This window comes from Ranitomeya imitator, chromosome 10 (assembly GCF_032444005.1).
Source record: "Ranitomeya imitator isolate aRanImi1 chromosome 10, aRanImi1.pri, whole genome shotgun sequence".
NCBI lineage: Eukaryota > Metazoa > Chordata > Amphibia > Anura > Dendrobatidae > Ranitomeya > Ranitomeya imitator.
The window spans coordinates 76083770-76103398 of record NC_091291.1 but is presented as its reverse complement, the minus strand read 5'-3'; the positions used below and the strand labels follow the sequence as shown (position 1 = coordinate 76103398).

The 19629-nt window shown below is 41.5% G+C and overlaps 1 protein-coding gene across 1 annotated transcript in view; it reads left to right on the top strand.

The window, feature by feature from the left end:
- The first annotated feature begins 4964 nt into the window (after positions 1-4964).
- Positions 4965-19629, top strand: part of LOC138652210 (NXPE family member 4-like) — a 115098-nt gene continuing 100433 nt past the window's right edge. The window contains exons 1-2 of the mRNA XM_069742979.1: positions 4965-5358; positions 19357-19421. Of these exons, the coding sequence (XP_069599080.1) occupies positions 5069-5358; positions 19357-19421 (355 nt within the window). The 5' untranslated portion in view covers positions 4965-5068. The remainder of the gene's footprint in view (positions 5359-19356; positions 19422-19629) is intronic.

The following is a 19629-nucleotide window of genomic DNA, read 5'->3' as shown; positions in this document are numbered from 1 at the left end:
CATTGCCACGGCCAAAAGCTCCAATGTCCACGGCGATGAAGCGACAGTCCGCTTCGGCTATTGCCATGAGCACAACAGAAAAATATTTTTTATAGTTGAAGTACTCCGATCCTGTTCTGGCTGCTTTGATAATGCGGATGTACTTTCCATCCACCGCTCCTAAACAGTTGGGGAAATCACACACACTCCAGAATTTTTCCGCAATTCCAATCCACATGTCCAAGGTGGGTTGGGGTATAAGCGTTCCCGCATGCGTCAAAAAAACGCAGTGTTTGTACGCTTTTCTATGCGTATTTTCCAGCACTTGCAGATGCGGATTAAACGCTGCTGATTCTAACGCAAATGTGAAACTAGCCTTATGTGGACAGAAAAATAAAAATGTTATGGTTCTTGCAATACGGGAAGAAAATACTTGAGAGAGCAAAAACAACTTACACATAAAAAAATTAAATAAAGAAAAAATAAAAAAATTCAAGTTGAAGGCTGAACTACAGGACATTGACTGGGAGCATCTACTATCAGATAGTTATATAATTGATAAATGGGAGCACTTTTCATCTATATTGGTCAATCAGACAACAAAATATATTCCTATAGGTAACAAGTTTAAACAACAAAAATTATACCTGACCTGGATTAGATTTACTGTTAGAAAGGTAATTAATGACAAAATAAGCGCATTTACAGTATTTATATCTGAGGGGTCAGCTCAAGCATTTAAAATTGGTGCTCCCTCCCTTCTAAGCCCTGCCGCGCGCCTAAACAGTGGCTTTTCCCCACATATGGGGTATCGGCGTATTCAGGAGAAATTGCACAACAACTTTTGGGGTCCTTTTTTCCTAATACCCTTGTGAAAATAAAAAAGTTTGGCTCCAAATTAATTTTTTTGTGAAAAAAGTAACATTTTTTTTTTCTTCCACATTGCTTTAGTTCTCGTGAAGCACCTGAAGGGTTAATAAACTTCTTGAATGTGGTTTTGCACGCCTTGAGGAGTGCATTTTTTAGAGTGGTGTCACTTTTGGGAATTTTCTGCCATATTGACCCCCCAGAATTACTTCAAATGTGATGTGGTCCCTAAAGATAAATGGTTTTACAAATTTTTGGGGGAAAATGAGAAATTGCTGGTAAAGTTTTAACTCTTATAACTTCATAATAAAAAAAAAAATAGTTTTCAAAATTGTGCTGATGTAAAGTAGACATGTGGGAAATGTTATTTATTAACTAGTTTGTGTGATATGACTCTTATTTAAGGGCACAAAAATAAAATTTAGAAAATTGCTAAATTTTCAAAATTTTTGCCAAATGTTTTTTCATAAATAAATGCAAGTGATATCAAAGAAATTTTACTGCTATCATAAAGTACAATATGTAAGGAAAAATAACCTCAGGATGACTTGTTAAACATTGCATTGCTTCTTCATTTTCCACCCAGCAGCACTGTTGCTGCTCCCCAAAAAGGGGTATTTTTTTTTCTCCGCTTTGCAAAACAGCCATAGCATGTTCGGTATACACTGCATGTGTACGAACTCTGGCACAGCAGACGTTTTCCCTAAAAAAGGGTCCTTTTTGGAAAGTTTTTACATTTAAATAGCATGAAAAATGCAACCGTGCAGTGGTCTATTAAATAAGTGAGTTTGTTACCACTAATTACCATCCTTTTACCCACTGCCCTATATATTGAGGTCACTTTGAGGTACCAAGGCAGTGTCTGTGTAAACAGTTTAATGGAATGCAAGACACAGACAAGGATGAGGTGGCTGTGACCAATTTATTTATTCTCTGGGTGTGAATATACAAACAGGCGGGTTATTGGAACATAACTAGTTCAGAGGTGACAGGGTAATTACAGAATACAATATTCAAGACACAATGAGATCACCGTTGTTATCAGCACACTATAACTCTTGTAGACGGACTTCACTACGTTACATATATCCTGATTTTTATGAGAGCAGTAGTCAGTGTTAAGGATGTGTCACCCCAGCTGGGCCGCTGCAGTCATGGTACTGGTGCATGGTGGTTCCGAGTTCTGGTATGGTCCAGCCGGGGGCCAGTGTTTGTCAATTGTGAGGGTTAATAATAAAACGGTTTGTGACACCAGATGGGCTGATCATCCTGGTATGGCCTGTCACTGATGAGGGTCTCTGGGAGTTAGGTGGGGATGGACAGTGCCAGATGATTAACCTCTTCCCTACTAGGGTTGGCTCCTAGGGGAGTTGGAGCAGGAATGGTGCTGTATGGAATAATCAGCATTAGACAGGAAAATGATCAGTTTACATCTTTTACTGCAGCTCTGCAAACAGTCCCACAATCTTCCATACAATTCGCATACAGGGTGCTATTCAGACCAGCCTGGTGAGGGTTCAGCTTCTCTGCTGTGAGGTGGTGTAGCCTCCCTGCTGCCAATTATACTTCTGGTAAGTTATTCTTTGGATCCCCAGGGGTGCACGGTAAACAGTTATTGGATCCATGATCCCTTCCAGCAAGCAGGCAACATGAATCCAGTCAGAACACTCCTTCTTACAACAGTGTCCTTGATTCCATGCAGTTCCTGAACTCCTAGGCAAAAGTTCTCTTCTGCGAGTTATGTAAAGACTGAGCAGACTCACAGTATAGCACAGACTGTGGAAGTCTCTGTGCTCCAGGGACTGGTTAACTGCCTAAGGCTGGTTTCACATTTGCATTTTTTGCCGCTGCGTTTTAGCGCAAAAAAAGCATGCATTTTTTTTCCTATACTTAACATTAAAAACGCATGCTTTTTTGCATGCGTTTTGCCGCGTTTTGACGATGCATGCATCGTTTCTACGTGTGTGTTTTGTTGCAGAAATGCAACATGTAGTAATTTCTAGCGGCGTTTTTTTGCCGCAAAAAAAGCATGCGTTTTTTTGCGGCAAAAAAACGTATTGCTGTCTATGTAAACGCATGCATTTTTAAGCACATGCATTTGCATGCGTTTTTAAACGCATGCGTTTCAATAGAAAAACACAAGAATACACACTGATAAGCCACCCTCCAACCCTAACCTTAACCCTAAAGGGATCCTAACCCTAAGGGTTAGGCTCCCTAGGGTTAGGGTTAGGATCCCTAGGGTTAGGGTTAGGATCCCTAGGGTTAGGGTTAGGATCCCTAGGGTTAGGGTTAGGGTTAGGATCCCTAGGGTTACTAGGGATCCTAACCCTAACCCTAGCTATTTCTGTTTATAGTGGGTTTTCTAGTTGATTTTGATGATTGGCAGCTGTCACACACTTCTCATCATGCGTTTAAAAAACGCAAACGCAGGAAAAAACGCATGTAAACGCATCAAAACGCCGCGTTTGTGCAAAAACGCATGCGTCTAAAAAAAATGCAGCGTTTGCACGCGTTTACATGCGTTTTTTTCACCACCTGCGTTTGCATTTAAAACGCTGCATTTTGAAACGCAAATGTGAAACCAGCCTTATGCAGCTGTCCCTGCAGAGAGCAGGCTGCTTCTCTCTAGGTGCAAGACCTCCATCATGCTAGTCCTTCTTCCTCAAAACTGCAACCACTCAAACCCTTCCTCCCTTCTGAGGGATTATGCACACTTCCTGGTTCAGGCAAGGGTGCACAATCTTCCAGTAAGGGATCGGGTAAAATGTGTGGATGCAATTAGAACAGCAGAGAACTTAGCCCTCACCGTAGCTGGCAAAACAGATAAATTATATTACACATGCAGGCATTTTGTGGCGCTAGAGACATGGACACCGCAGATGCCTCTACAATGACACCCTTTATACAGTAGGCTCTAACGAGGTTCTCGAGTTCTTCCCGCTAAGCCGCAAGTCCTTTTGACAAAGTCAATCACTGCTATCTGTGCTTCCCGCACTCTAGACAGTCCGTATACCACATGTTGCCCCACCCCTTACAGTCCCCTGTACCATATATCAGTGTTGGAAGTAATGACCAGGCTCACTCATGACCGAGATGGTCACTGTCACAGTCGTCCACTTCTCAATTGAGGGTCCTCACCAGACCTTCGATGTTTGGTCTTCAACAAATGTCTGCTGGGTCCAGACAGACAAGGGCTGAACCTTGGGGCTTTCCTGGCATAGTCTTGTCTTAATATCTTTATACAGAAAATAGGAGTGCAAACCACCCATATAGAATATATCAAATATTTTATTAATTACTCATGAAATATATATCATCTACGCAATATTTAAAAAGATTATATGGACAAAAAATTATAACAGTGAAGGACACAAGACAAAAAAGATCCGACACAATTACATGTATATAAGGACCGGGACTTCAGAGATCATAAAAATTCCCATAATGCAATAATATTATGTAAATATATAAATATTGCAGCACTGTCACAGTACTAGAAAATTGATATAACACAATGGGTGTAAATAGGGTAAGTTAAAACCTATTGCCATCATAGCTGTAACCCCATAAATGCCCAATACATAAATAGTCCAAATCTAGTACATAGAAAAAGTCTCACCCAAATAGGTCCTTGCAATCGGTCAGACCACGCTGATGTTGAATTTCAAAAGATTCACTTATCTCTTCTCAGTAAATTTATTTGGAAATGTTTGAGAGAATTTGGAGTCAATTATTTTTAATGATTGTAGTTGTATGTTTTTGAAAAATCAAAGGATATATAGTGAACATGTGAGCGAACTAAATACATATGCTTTCTTCTGCATAGTGTTTCACACCATTGATTGTGTCAACTGCACAGATTCAACCGATATCTGAAATTCAGATGAAAACAGACAAAATCCTTCTTCAGACGCAACAAAAGATTTCTAGGATGAATATCATTGATAAATCAAGTACAACAAGTTCAAAAAATAGCAAAGTCTACTTAAAAAATCCAAAAGACACTTATTGTGTTGGAGACCATTTGACAGTCCAGGTGGATATGTTTGATTATTTGGGAAAGAAGAAAACTTATGGAGGAGACTTTTTAAGAGCACGAATATCAACACCAGAGATTGAAGCAGGATCTTCGGGAAGAATTGAGGATTTTAATAATGGCACCTATCATGTCCATTTCATATTATTCTGGGAAGGTAAAGTTAACATTGAAGTGCTTCTAATGCATCCAAGTGAAGGGGCAGCAGCCTTGTGGACTTATAGAAATAAATGGCACGGCTATGTGGACCATTCCGGCAAGTATAATAGCCTGCAGGGGCAGATTGAAGTCAAATGTGGAATTCAACTGGACAAAAGTCAAGAACTTTGTGAGTATAAAGATACTCAAGATGAAGAATACTTCTATTGTATCAAATCTGAGAACTTTAGTTGTGACTCTCTCAGTGAAGTGAAAAGTCAGTGGAGAAAAGACAAGACACTACTTACTACACTTGAGAAGAGCCTATTAAACAAGTAAGTTTATTTTTTAAGATGATGAATATTGTTTTGCATGCAATACAGTTACACTTATTTTCAAAAATTAGTGCTACTATTACCTTTAGTATTTGGATTGTAATTTCTTACATTTTCAAAAATTGCATAAAAAAATTCTGTTCAGAACTTTTGAGACATCTGCAACAAGTGACCAGCACTGTAATCAGTGTCTTCTTTGTTGACCAGAAGTTACTTTTTCAGTGCATTCCTGAGACCCTCGATGTGTGATATAATGTGGATCACGTGGTGCAGATGAGGACCTGAATAGTGCTAATACCAGGAGAATTCTGTAATCAGCAGGCATATGAACATCCACAATTTGTACATAATACACATTACAATTAAAGTGCTACCTTTATTATTGGGTTAAAAAACTAACACTAACACACATTAAAGCATTCATAAAAAAAATAATGAGCTGTATGCAGTGTTTAAGACTGTTATATGAGCTTTTCATTGGAAAATAAGAATGCAAATTGACCTAGTGCCAATGTTAGGCCTGTCCCACACGTCAAGATAATTCCGGTACCGGAAAAATCAGTACCGGAATTATCTGTGTCCGTGTGCTCACGTGGCACATCAGTATGGCACATGTGCGGCATCCGTGTGCAGCCCGTGTGCCGACTGGGTACCACACGCACCGTGCTGGAGACAGCGCTACAGTTAAGCGCTGTCCCCTGCATCTGGTGCTGAAGCCGCCATTCATTTCTTCTCTCCAGCAGCGTTCGCTGGAGAGAAGTTATGAAAAATCTTTTTTTTTTTTGGTGTTTAAAAAAAAGATCCCTGTCCTCAACCCCCTCCCACCCCCTGTGCGCCCCCCCGCTGTTAATAAAATACATACCCTGCTCCCTCACTGCTTCCTCTCCTCGCCGCAGCTTCTCCTGTATGAGCGGTCACGTGGTACCGCTCATTACAGTGATGAATATGCGGCTCCACCCCTATGGGAGGTGGAGCCGCATATTCATCACTGTAATGGGCGGCACCACGTGACCGCTCATACAGGGGAAGCTGCGGCGAGGAGAGGAAGCAGTGAGGGAGCCGGGTAAGTATTTTATTAACAGCGGGGGGTCGGCGCACGGGGTGGGAGGGGGTTGGGGATAGGGATCTTTTTTTTAAACACCAAAAAAAAAAAAGATTTTTCATATCTTCTCTCCAGCGAACGCTGCTGGAGAGAAGAAATGAATGGCGGGTTCAGCACCACGCTGGGGGGACAGCGCTTACTGTAGCGCTGTCTCCTGCACGGCACACGGACAGCATCCATGTGCGGTACATGTTTTACACGGACCCATTGACTTTAATGGGTCCGTGTAATACGTGGGCTCCCACGAACACTGACATGTCTCTGTGTTTTTCAAACGGACACACGGTCCGTGAAAACATGCTGACATGTGCAGAGACACATTGATTTTAATGTGTCTACGTGAGTCAGTGTCTCTGGTACGTGAGGAAACTGTTACCTCACGTACCGGAGCCACTGACGTGTGAAACCGGCCTTACAGGCACAGATAAATATAATTTGGTTTATGCAAAGCATCGTGCTTCAGGCAAAATTCATGCATTATTTTTCCCAAAACTATGAGCATGAAAAGGGCACTTAAAAATTTAGACAATAGTTATGTGAATGTCATGAGAGCAGCTAGGTATAACTGCACCCAGGAAAGTGTTACAAATAAAACAAATAAATAATAACACAATAAGAAAATGTAATAATTTGGGTCTAAAACCCAAGCCCCAATTTAAAGCTGCGTTTACAATGCGCGATCACAGTTAATGAGAGTTCTTGCTATCCTATTTCCCCAATAATCATGCAGTGTATGAAGACTTTGAAGACAAAGTTATTGCTGGTATGGACAAATTTTAGATGGCTGAACACAATTATACTATGTGCTCTGTATTGAAAGCCCCCAGATTTAAGGCAAAATTTGACTGATTCCTGTTCCCTTTCATGGCGTATCGAGGAGTACAGAGTTTCTACGACTATACTGGCTAACCAAGTTTCTTTGTCCACTGACATACCCTCCAGTCTTTTAAGGAAGTCTGCTGTGTCTTTATCATAAGATGGTATTGTTAGAACAAAGGGTCTGAGGATGTGTCCAAGATATTTACCCACCATATGTCCCAGACTATTAATACCCGACACGATGGGTCTGCCTGCGATGGAGGACAGGCCACTGTGCACCTTAAGAAGGGCATATAAGATGGCGAAGACCAGATGTTTTGGGATCATAAAATTAAGTTAATCTTCCCCTGTTGATCCCTCCATGCTTCCCTAAGAAGGGTTGATGCAGTTGTTCCAACAGTATCTGTGTTGGATTTCTAGGGAGAACGGCATAGGTTGAGCAATCCTTCAAGATGGTCATGCACATCTCTCTATACAATATATAAGTTAGGTTTTATCTATTATTATTGATACTCTTCTGCTGATATAGTGTTCTTCTGCAGAGTTAATGCTGCCATTGGTGCTGATGAACTCCTTGCTTTGCTACTATTGCTCTGGAATCTGCCAGATGGAGAGGCTTGTGCCAAGTCTGTCTGTGGTAGACTTTTTGAGCCCATGGCCTCTGACAGATGTAGCCATGGTATGCCCACCTTAAAGTCACCAGGTTTGACTGATATGAGTTAAGGCCACCACATTTCAGGCCTGAAATACAGCATTTAATAATGTTGTATATATGCCCCCAACCTGACCTAAAAGAGCTTTTATTATACTCACCTGCGGGTCAGTCTGGACCAATAGGTGTTGCTGATCTTGGTCGGCGCCTCCCTTCTTCTTGCGATGCCATCCTCCTTCTTGCTTCATGTGGATGACTCGTCCCTATGTCATCCTCACAGTCTCCCTGGCATCGTGCTCCTACACAGGCGTACATCTCTGCCCTGTGGTGGGCAGAGCAAAGTACTGAAATGTGCAGTTGCCAGGAAAGGTCAAAGAAGTGGGGCGCATGTGCAGGGCAGAGACATATACCTGCGTAAGAGACGTATTCCGGGGAGACTGTGTGGATGACGTAAGAATTATTCATGAGGGAGCACTAAAATACTCGAGTACTCATTACTCGAGTTGAGCAAATCATAATGTTCGGGTACTCGAGCCAAGTAATAAGTATAATGCAAGTAAATGAGAAACTCAAGCGGTCTAAAAATTGCTGAAATTGATCGAAACAGCACTGAAATGACATGGGAACAGCATGGAAAGACCCCTGAAAATCATCTCTGACTCCCAGGTCATTGCTGGGAACAATGTTGTCATGTGTCACTTTTATGGAATGACAATAAAACTACAAAACCAAAGATAAAATGGATTTTACTGGCAAAAGGTTCCTCCACACCTTGGGTTCTGTTCACACGTAGTGTTTTTGCATGTTTGCATTGCTTTCAATGTCACAATTTTTTTCAGGACCATTAGGCAGCCCTCACTAATTGTAGATGGCCATCAGGAGGTCCTTACCATTGATAGATGGCCAGCAGTCCGCCATCGCTATTGTTAGAGGGCCAGCAGGTGTCCCCTACTATTTTTAGAGGGCCAACAAAGGTGATCAAAGGTTTGTTGATCACAGTAAGGCTCGGCTCACATTTATCCTGCGCTCTGGGCTCAGAGCACTCACACGATGGTTTGAATGTAATTCTCTAAAATACGTGATTCAGATGGGACCTCCGACTGGAGATGCCCTATAATGGTGTAGATTGAGGCATTGTGGACACTGTTTGGGTTATGAATCGGCGATGTCTGTTTTTTCAGGCGTGCATGAAAGATCATCCGGCCACAGTTTTGTGCACCTTTGAAAAGCTGGATACCACCAAACAGAAGCCAGAGTCCAGAGTAACTCTGTTACCATTTTAGTGAATTGATCCTTCCGAGGTTTCATCCGAATGACTTATTTTGTAGCTTTAGATGGAAACCCAGATGTAAGTGCTTAGAGTAGAGCACAGGATAAATGTGATCCAAAATGTTCTGTACCCCAAAATGCCATTGATAACAGCTTATACTTAGCTTACAAGAAAACAAGTCCCCAATCAGATTCAGCATCTCTTAACAGAAATATAGAGGGTGTCCATTTTACTGATAGCACAAATATTAATCAGTGGATGCCATTTTGATTTGCACACTCGTAACATGTGACTGTGTTGTTATTTTATGTAAGGATGTGCTCCTACATGCATTATGTAACTATGAGAAAGGCTTGTTTAAGCTGAAACATATATGATTATGTGCCACTGGAGGGTCCGCAATTGTTTTTTAAAATACCCTAATTTGATGATGCATGTGTCGTTTCGTCGTCTGCGGTTTGGAGCGGTTAATGCTACATGTAGCAATTTTAGAGGCATCAATTTGCCACCTAGCATCGTATGCGGTTGTTAGCGGAAGGAATGCGGCAAAAAAACGCATTGCTGTCTATGTGAACGCATGCGTTCGCAAGCACATGCGTTTGCTTGCGTTTGTGAAGGCATGCGTTCCACCACAGGAAAACATGTCTAGACCCCCCACATACAAACTGATAAAGGGAGGGAGTGGACATATGCAGGTTACTACTCAGCAGACTGGGAACAAGAGCAGACGCAGCAAACTAGACACAGGAAGGAATCTACACTCTGAACAATGTGAGTATATCCTAGCCAATGTCTTTATTTTCTATTTTCTGTCTCTATATGTCCTAATTTCTGCCATTATTTTCTTTCTGCGTGCATCAGAATGTCATCTTCTTCTGAGGAGGAGCAATGGCCTGGGCATGCACAAGCCGAACATGTCAGTGAAGTGAGTACTCACCTCCTCAGATTGGTAAGTATTCACTGTCACATCTACACATATGACAATTTTTTTCCCTTTTTTTAGAGCACTTCTTCCACTGCGGCAGAGGCTGAGCAGGAGCAGCAGAGTCACGGTAGGGTGGCAAGGCGGCAGGGTGTACGTATATGTGGCTGACTGTTTATTGTATCCTCACTTTAATATTGGATGTTCATTTCTTTACTTTCCTCTTTCTTTCTTTCTTTCTATTTTTTTTCTTGACTCCTGTAGTTTCTTGACTTTCAATATTCATGCCAGTTTTCTGTCTCTGTTTTCTTTCTTATCCTTATATAAATGTATCCAACATTAATGTCTTTATTTATTTTTTAGGTTCCGGAACGGGATGAGGACCTCATTGATAATTATCTCCTTATCACCCTGATCCATGAGCGAGTCCCGTTGTTGGGCACCCGGGTTCCGCAGCATTCAGATGTGACGATCCGGCGGCTATGGAATGAGGTGGCCAAAGTGATGTGGGATGGCTGGGACAATGCCCGGGTACGAAATGCATTTTGTAAGTATTGCAATGCAGTGTGATGCAGCAGTGACCTTGGCCGTGATCACACAACTGTGCGTGATAAGAGAAACTCTCAGGCGTATCTCTCATCACACGCAGTTGTGTGATCACGGCCAAAAGTCCATTGTCTAACCATTCTGTTTTGTTTTTTTCAAAAGTCAAAACACGTTGGCGTTTGATGAAGGATCATTTCAACAAGGACCTTCATCAAGAGAGCCGAGTTCCTAGTGGTTCTGGAGCAAGGATCCCAAAATATAAATACCACTGTGAGGGTGATCCCTTAAAGTGAGATCTATATGATTGCTTGTACCTGACCAAATATAAGCTGAGTGCTAGCTTAGAGGCTAAGGATGTATCAGATACACAGAGATAGATACACACTCCTCTCTCAGCAAAGGCTTATACACAACTGCTTTATTCTCTGAACAAAGGAAGATACTAGAAGCATGAAATGGGGGGTTGCACAACTTCTAAATAGTTAGTGTCACTCTGATTGGTTCATTCCAACTTCATTTCCAACTTCACTTCCATATATGGTATGGTATTCAGTTCAATGTCCAGTGTCCAGTGACTTCTTCACATTCCAAAAATTCCTTCCTGGACAGTTCCAAGGACTTCCAAGACAGTTTCAAAGACACAATCGCCATCTTGCTACACCATATCTGAACTGAATTATATAAGTTTTAATACTTGATTTCATTAGCCATTTTCTCCTTCAGACCACCGCATTCTGGCATTTTTGAGACCGGTCCTTGCCTAGAGAATGTAAGTATTTTTTTTGTGTATTAGGTTGTGTTGTATTGCCATAATCTGTATGTTTCTATTCCACAGGAGTTGGCGTTTTGTAAATGTTTGGTATTAATTTTTATTTCTTCTTTTTTCACAGCACATGGAGCAGCAGTCTTGGCTCTGGCTCTGGAGCGGTCCTTCATCAGACAGCCACGGGCCCGTCCCAGCCATCCAGCAACACTGCAACAAGTGGGCATGCCACACAAACAGGAGACCAGGAAGCTGGTCCATCAGGTGTTCCCCTTTCTCAGTCCTCTGCCCATTTATTTAGGGCTCTTCCCGGCAGCATCAAAGGGCCTCGGACAGGTCACTCATGCCCGAGTTTTTGCACTTGAGCTCAGTTTTTCATGATGGACTCAAGGCAATAGGTGACCGACTGGATACTGCCATTAGCCATATGAACACACATATCCAGGAGGTTACCAAAAGCCTTGACCAAGTTAAAGCCGACCTCCAGAGGCCAGCACATCATTTTTTCAATCAAATTGAACAGGGCATGTCAGAACACCTTACTCCTGATCTTCAACTTAGTGTCATGAAGGCCTGCAATGCTGCTTACGTGCAGGCTATGCAGCAGAGTCGGTATTTTCAGCAGACAGTGGCGGCATATCCATCTGTGCCTACACTGTCACTTTTGACCTCAATGCCAACCTCTGCTGCATACCACTTCACGGCCACCTCCATTCCAAGCACTGCCGGACACCACTACAGCACCACCACCATGCAGTGTGCCCACCACCACTACCATGACAACTGCTGCTCCTGCTTGGACCTCCTCCACTGCCACCACCATGCAGCAGCAGCAACAGCAGCAACCGGACCCTGGCATGGCCTTCCCCAACACCATCATGCAGCAGCAGCAGTCGGACCCTGGCATGGCCTTCCCCACCACCACAACCATGCAGCAGCAGTGGCACATGGACCCTGGCATGGCCTTCCCCACCACCACAACCATGCAGCGGTACACGGACTTTGACAGGTCAACCACCTCAGCCTGGTCACTAGAAATGAGCCCAAACGAGGGTGCCGAACCCAAAAAGGGAAAGGAAAGAAGAAACAGAGGACTATCGCTATCCCTCCCCCCTCACCTCCCAATGTGTCTGTAATGTCTAGTTTGTCTCACCCTTCCAGTGTGTCTCTGCCCTCTCATGCGTCAAGCCCCATCCCCAAACTGCCAAACCCCAGTAATTTATTTGCCCCTTCTCCTGTTACCCCTGCGTCATCCACAGTTAGTCAAGCTTCACAGCTACATACCCCTCATTTCGGGCACTCTACCCCAAGCAGGCACGTTTAATTTTTTTTTTGTGTAAAAATAAATAATAATGTTTTTTGCCCCCAATAATGTTAGGTTGATTGTGTATTTCGCTGCCAGCAACACACACCGTGCGCCGAATAAGATACTGTGCCACACACTTTATTCTTTTGCCACCTCATAGCTCCAGTAGTTAGTAAGTACAACACTGCATAGTAACATAGTTTTAGTAACATAGTTTTTTAAGATCGAGGGAAGACTTTAAGTCCATCTAGTTCAACCCATAGCCCAACCTAACATGCCTTAACATGCAGCCTTGTGTGTGTTTTGGTTTAGAGATATGAGGTGGCCCAAAAATATAATGCTTGTATTTTTTCCATAATCTCTTCCTTCTGCTTACTCTGTGACTTTGTGTTGCAGACTGAAGAGAAAATGGTGGTAATACAAAGCAGAACTATACTCAACAGGTCATGTGTCCAAAAACTCATTAGTTATGACACCTGACCTGGGGAGTAGAGAACTGCCTTGTATAACCTCCATTTTCTCTTCTGTGTAAATAATCTATTTCACACAAACACCTGACTTGATGAGTATAGATCTGTTTTGTAAACAGCCATCGCCTCTTCAGTCTTCGTCCAATAAATACTGCAGAACAGAATCAGGACGCAATGACATCAACAACCTTACCACTAACAACCTATGTGGTTTGTAGAGGAAATACATAGGAGACACGGTCAAGATAACAAAACACGTAGTTTATTAACAACAAATATTAGTAACATTTAAAACATAACTGGTACAGACTCAAACCCAACAGGACATTTTACACAGTATTGTCCTGCCATGCCACAGGTCCAATATCAGAATCAAAAAAGGAAGCAAATTGGTCCCGCATGTGGCCGACTTCAACAGTTGACCACAGCGGGTGATTCTGCTAATCTGGCAATGGGTTTGCAACTGGTTCATCCAGTTCAATGTTGGGTCGCTCCTTAGCCATAATGTAATTGTGGAGAACCACACAGGCTTTGACCACCTCATCGACTGTCTCCATTTTTAATTAATGGCTGTTGCAAGAATGCGCCATTTTGAGACTAGAATCCCAAAGGTACACTCTACTGTTCTTCGGGCCCTGGTCAGTCTGTAGTTAAAGATCCTTTTAGTGTGGTTGAAGTCTCGACTGGGATATGGCTTCAGTAGGTTTTCACACATCTGAAAGGCCTCATCCCCATCCATAACAAATGGCATTGGTGGCCTTGAGTGTTGGGGAGAGGTCGTGGCCGTGGAAAATTAAAATTTTTGCCATATACATGTTGGCCCATATCTGAGGTTTTGAAAGTCTGGGAATCATTGCCACAGCCAAAAGCTCTAATGTCAGTGAAGCGACAGTCCGCATCTGCTATTGCCATGAGCACAACAGATAAATATTTTTTGTAGTTGAAGTACTCCGATCCAGTTCTGACAGGTTTGATAATGCGTATGTGCTTTCCATCCTCCGCACCCAAACAGTTGGGGAAATCACACACACTCCAGAATTTCTCTGCAATTCCCATCCACATGTCCTTGGTGGGTAAGGGTATAAATTCATCCCGGAGAAAGTTCCACAAAGCCCAGCAGGTGTCCACAACTATTCCAGACAGGGTGGAAATTCCAAGCCGGTACTGGAAGTGGAAGGATGATAAGCTCTCTCCGGTTGCCAGAAATCTGTAATAAAATAAATAATAAAAAAAGTACAATCAATTCTATTTATGGTGTTGCTCTGCTAAAGACATAAAGGAAAATACAAAGAAAACATGTCAGACCAACAATAATTATGACTGGCATTTGTTTAGAATTATTACGTGCCTTAATGTAACCAGCAGACGTTCCTCTGCAGGAATCGCTCTACGGAACTGGGTATCCTGTCTCCGGATGGCTCCTTGGACACGACCAAGCAAATCCCGAAAAGAGTCTTGCGACATCCGGGTATATTCTGGGAATTTGTCCGGGTTGGCATTAAACTCGTCATATAGCATGTGATAGGCTCCACGGTTCTCCCGGAGTTCGATAATGGGGTGTCACCAAAAACGCAGACGCCTTGTCCTCCTCTGTCTTTCTTGATTTCTTTGTTGCTCCCAAGCAAACGCACAGGCAAGAAACAGCATGATGCTTAAATCCAGATTGAAATAAAAGCTCTCCATGCGAAGATCCATCATGACACAGGATACAGTAGCACACAATGAAGATTTCAGCAGTCCTAGGGTCTATATATAGATATCCCATAATACACGCCCTGTGTAGTCCTATTGGTGGTGTCTGGTTATCTAGATTTTTCTCCTGTAAAATTTTCCACCATGCGCACAAAAAATGCAAACGCATGCAAAAGCATGAAAACGCTGCGTTTGTTAAACCGCATGCATTACCATATGCATCTAAAAAATGCTGCTTTTGTAGGTGTTTTTACATGCGGTTTTTCCTTCATTTGCGGTTGCGGCTTAAACGCTGCAGATTCTAACGCAAATGTGAAACTAGCCTAAATCATGGATTTTATATAAACTTACCTGCTGCTTCACTGGATTTCCTTCCTTTTGCTCCAAAAGACAAATGGCTCTTCTTCCATTCTGAATCCTGTAATGTGTTCACCACACATCTAGATAAATTCCTTGAAGGTCTAGTTTCCAAAATGGAGTTACTTGTGGGAGAAGTTCACTGTTTAGGCACATCAAAGCCTATCCAAGCATTACATCTCGATTCCAGCCAATTCTGCGTTCAAAAAGTCAAACTGTGCTCCTTCCCTTCTGAGCCCTGCCGTGCACCCAAATAGTGGTGTTCTCCCACATATAGGGTATACACATGCACAGGAGAAGTATCACAACAAATTTTAAAGACTATTTTCCTCTGTTTCCCTTTTGAAAATAAACCATTTGGGGCTAAGATAACAACATTTTTGTAAAAACAAAATTAAATGTTCGTTTTTCCTTCTGCATTCCTTTAATTCCTGTGAAGGACATGAAGGGTTAATAAACTTGTTGAATGTGGTTTTCAGCATTTTGAATGGTGTAGGTTTTAGAATGGTGTCACTTTTGGGTATTATCTGTCATATAGCCCCCTCAAAGTCAATTCAAATGTGATGTGGTCCTTAAAAAATGGTCTTGTAAAAATAAGAAATTGCTGACAAACTTTTAACCTTTCTAACTCCTGAACAAAAAAAATTGTTTCAATTAAAAAATGATGCTGATGTAAAGTAGACATATGGGAAATGTTATTTCTTAACTATTTTGTGTAATATAACTATCTGATTGAAGGGCATAACAATTTAAAGTTAGAAAATTACAAAATTTTCACATTGTTGTAAACTTTTTGATATTTTCAGAAATAAATGCTAATCATAGTAACCAAAATTTACACTAACATGAAGTACAAGGTGTCACAAAAAAATCTCAATCACTGGGATATGTTAAAGCGTTCCAGAGTCATTGCCACATAAAGTGACACTGGTCAGTTTTGGAAAATGAGACTCGGGTTTTCAAGTACAAAGTTCCTCAGTCCTTAATTGGTTAAAATATTCTGCAAAATTCCAAGGTAGCTGAACTTGAGGATAGATTGCAGGGGTGCAATATCTGCATCTTGAGCTTTCCAAAAAAGAGAAGAAGGGTCTGCCACAAGACTAATCATGCCGGAATGGTTAATGGACATGGTCAGTAAAGAATGGCTGTCTCCTTTTTATGATTGAAAAAGCCTACTGGACCCTAGGAAAAAAAGCAACCTGGGAGTCTGCCTAGAGCCATTTTTGCTAAAGATCTCTGTTCTAATGAAAGAGTTGCTATTCTTAGATAAATTAAAGAAAAATAGATGGTGCAATGTAATATGTTGAATATATTTCTCAAACTGGACATTTCCAGAAAGATGCAGAAAAGAGAACAGCTTTCCTTGATGCCAACAATAGGCTTGAACTGCATACCATTTATCATTCCAGCCAAATTAAGAGTTAGAACTGAGGATAGAGCATTATTTACTTTTAACATTTTGGTGAGCAGATTAACAGCTGGTTGGACACCATTTTCACAATCTGTAAGTAACTGACTACATCTCATTGATGTCAGTCATTTGATGGAGTGGGATAAGGAGTAAGGGACAGATATAATTGCTGTGCTGCTAGTCACTACTCAGTAACAAGCCACAAGGATGCGTAGTCAAGAGGTCCGAAGTCAAAAGCCATCAGGGTACATCATGCACTGAGAGGTGAGACAACGGCATAGACAAAGGACAGTCCAGAGTCAGAATTCCAAAATGTAGCGGATCACAACAAAAGGGCTTGGCAAACGCAAGGTCAAAGGCAAATCCGACCGGTGGTGACATCATCAAAGTTACCTCAAGTCCCAGCAGCTCAATCACCAGTGGGTCGTATCTTGGCACCATCCAGTTTGAAAACTATTTCTCCCCCAGACATGGATTGCGGTGTTGGACAGAATGAGTGACAGGTGAGGGATATTGCTCTGTTTTAATTTTAGTTTTATTACAGGAGAACGAGGGTTTCGGTGCAATAGGCTTTTGGTGAGTATATCTGTATTTGCTATTTTTAAATAAAATGGAAAACTGTGTTTCGTCTTATTTCTAATAAAGGACTTTATTCTGGCTGTGTCTTTATTTACCATACAACTATAGCATTAGTAATCTGTGGGCTTGAAATTACCTGACAATACAAAGGTGACATCAACCCCACAAATATGAACCCCACTTGCCATCGCTAGAGGGCAAGTGAGAAGACATGGGCAAAGTGCCAGAATTGCACTTCTAATAGATGTGCATTTTCTTGGCAGCTTCAGGCTGCTATATTTAGTCTGGGGGGCAATATCCATGGCCCCTTACCAGCCTGAGTATGCCAGCCCCCAGATGTCTGCTTTATCAAGACTGTCAAAAATGGAGGGGACCCCATGCTGTTTTTTAAATTATTTTTTTAAATAATTAAATAATACGGCATGGGGATCCCTCTATTCTTGATAGCCAACCTTGCTGAAGCGGACAGCTGAGGGTTGCAGCCACCAGCTGTGAGTTTTGCCTTGCTGGTTATAAAAAATACAGGGGAAACCACACAGTTTTTTTAAGCAAATTATTTACTTACAGCACAGGAGCGGCTGATGAACACTCCCATCCGATGCTCCTGCTCTCACTGTTATTAGCGGCAGCAGGTGTCAGCTGATGGCAGCTGTAGTCCCATCAGCTGACACCAGTGACCGTAGGTAAACTTTATACCTCCGATCACAGCTGAGCGCTCATGCTGTCTTCTGACAGCATAGGAACTGCGGCTCTCTGATCGGCAGGGATGATTTCACTGCTGAACAGAAGCGCTATGTCACTGTTTCCAATGCTGTGTGGCAGCTTGGGAAACACCGGCTTTTGTGCTGTGTATGCTTGGCTATGTTCGGCAATTAAATATTGAAATATTCGCTCATCTCTAGTCATTACAAAGCATCTGTTAATAGCAGTACTTTATAGCTATTCACAGATGCTGGAGACATCGTGGAATGTGGACTATATTGGAGGAGATTTGTGGGAACAATTTTCATAACAAACTGGTTAACAAGGGATAGTGTGGGGAGGTATTTATTTTAAAATAAAGTTTTTTTTCCGTGTTTTTTATTTTTTGATTACTGGGTTTGTAATTGGGTGTCTGATAGACACCTCTCCATTACTAACCCCTGACATTACACAGCTGACATCAACAGCCCAAAAATATTAACTCTATTGCCACCGGAAAAATTAGAGCTATTAAAATATGTTTATGTAAAAATTTGTTGTTGCTAAAAAAAACATCTTTTAGTGTGTGATAGCAGCCAAACATAAAACAACAATATAATCTGCTATCTCTGTAGTCACACTCACCTGTAGAATAAATCCGTCTAATAACTTATACTGCACAAGGATAATTCTTGACCTTCTGTTGATTTGTTCATTCTGACTCCGAAGGTCGCAGTAAGGATCGGCTCACATTTATCCTGCACTTTATACTGAGCACTTGCACTGGGATTTCTCTGTAAATATGTGATTTAGATAGAACCCCCGATGAAAGAATTCCCTAAGGAGGAAGATGGCGACACTTTAGACTCTATCTGCCCTATGATTCGGTGGTGTCCATCCTTTTAAGGGTGAATAATAGTATAAAAGTAAATGGTTTGGTCTTACCATGTATGAATAAAACCATGCAGCAGTAATTTCTTGATTCCAGTATAGGGTGGAGGATAGTTACTTTGTAAAGATCATCTTTCAATATGTCACCCCAGCAGAGATAGGTCTTGTACTTATTAGGTCATTATCAGACTTTCACCTACTTATTGTATACATAAATTCTAAGAGTCTATCGTTCGTGCCGACCCTTGGCACTATATATGCACATTTCTGCTAATCCCTTGACCAGTTATTTTAGTGAATTTAGATTAAAGTTTAAATGTTAAGTAGGTTTTCAATATCGCTTCTCTAATAAGCTGCATGGTGGGAGACCGACATAAGTATACAACAAATAATAATGTGGAATATGGCATAGTATAGTGGTTTTGTATTAGTGACTAATATACATTGTCTATGTGAAATTGGCTTGTATAACCATATTACATTTCCTTTTATTTACTGGGGAACCAAAGTAACATTGTATTTGTTTTGATTTCTAAGGGCCAATATTGGAGTTGAAATTACAAGAAATTTTGACAGTATTAATGTATCCGGATGCAACAATGGTAAGTACATTTCCAGCAACAATTATAACCAAAAGCAATCTGGTGGCCAAAAGTGTTTACACCCTTGAATTTGTTCCAGAAAATGAAGTATTTCTTCCAGAAAATTATTGCAATTACACATTTTGGTTTACACATGTTTATTTCTTATATATGTATTGGAACAATGCAAAAAAAAACAGAAAAAGAGGTAAATTAGACGTGATTTCAC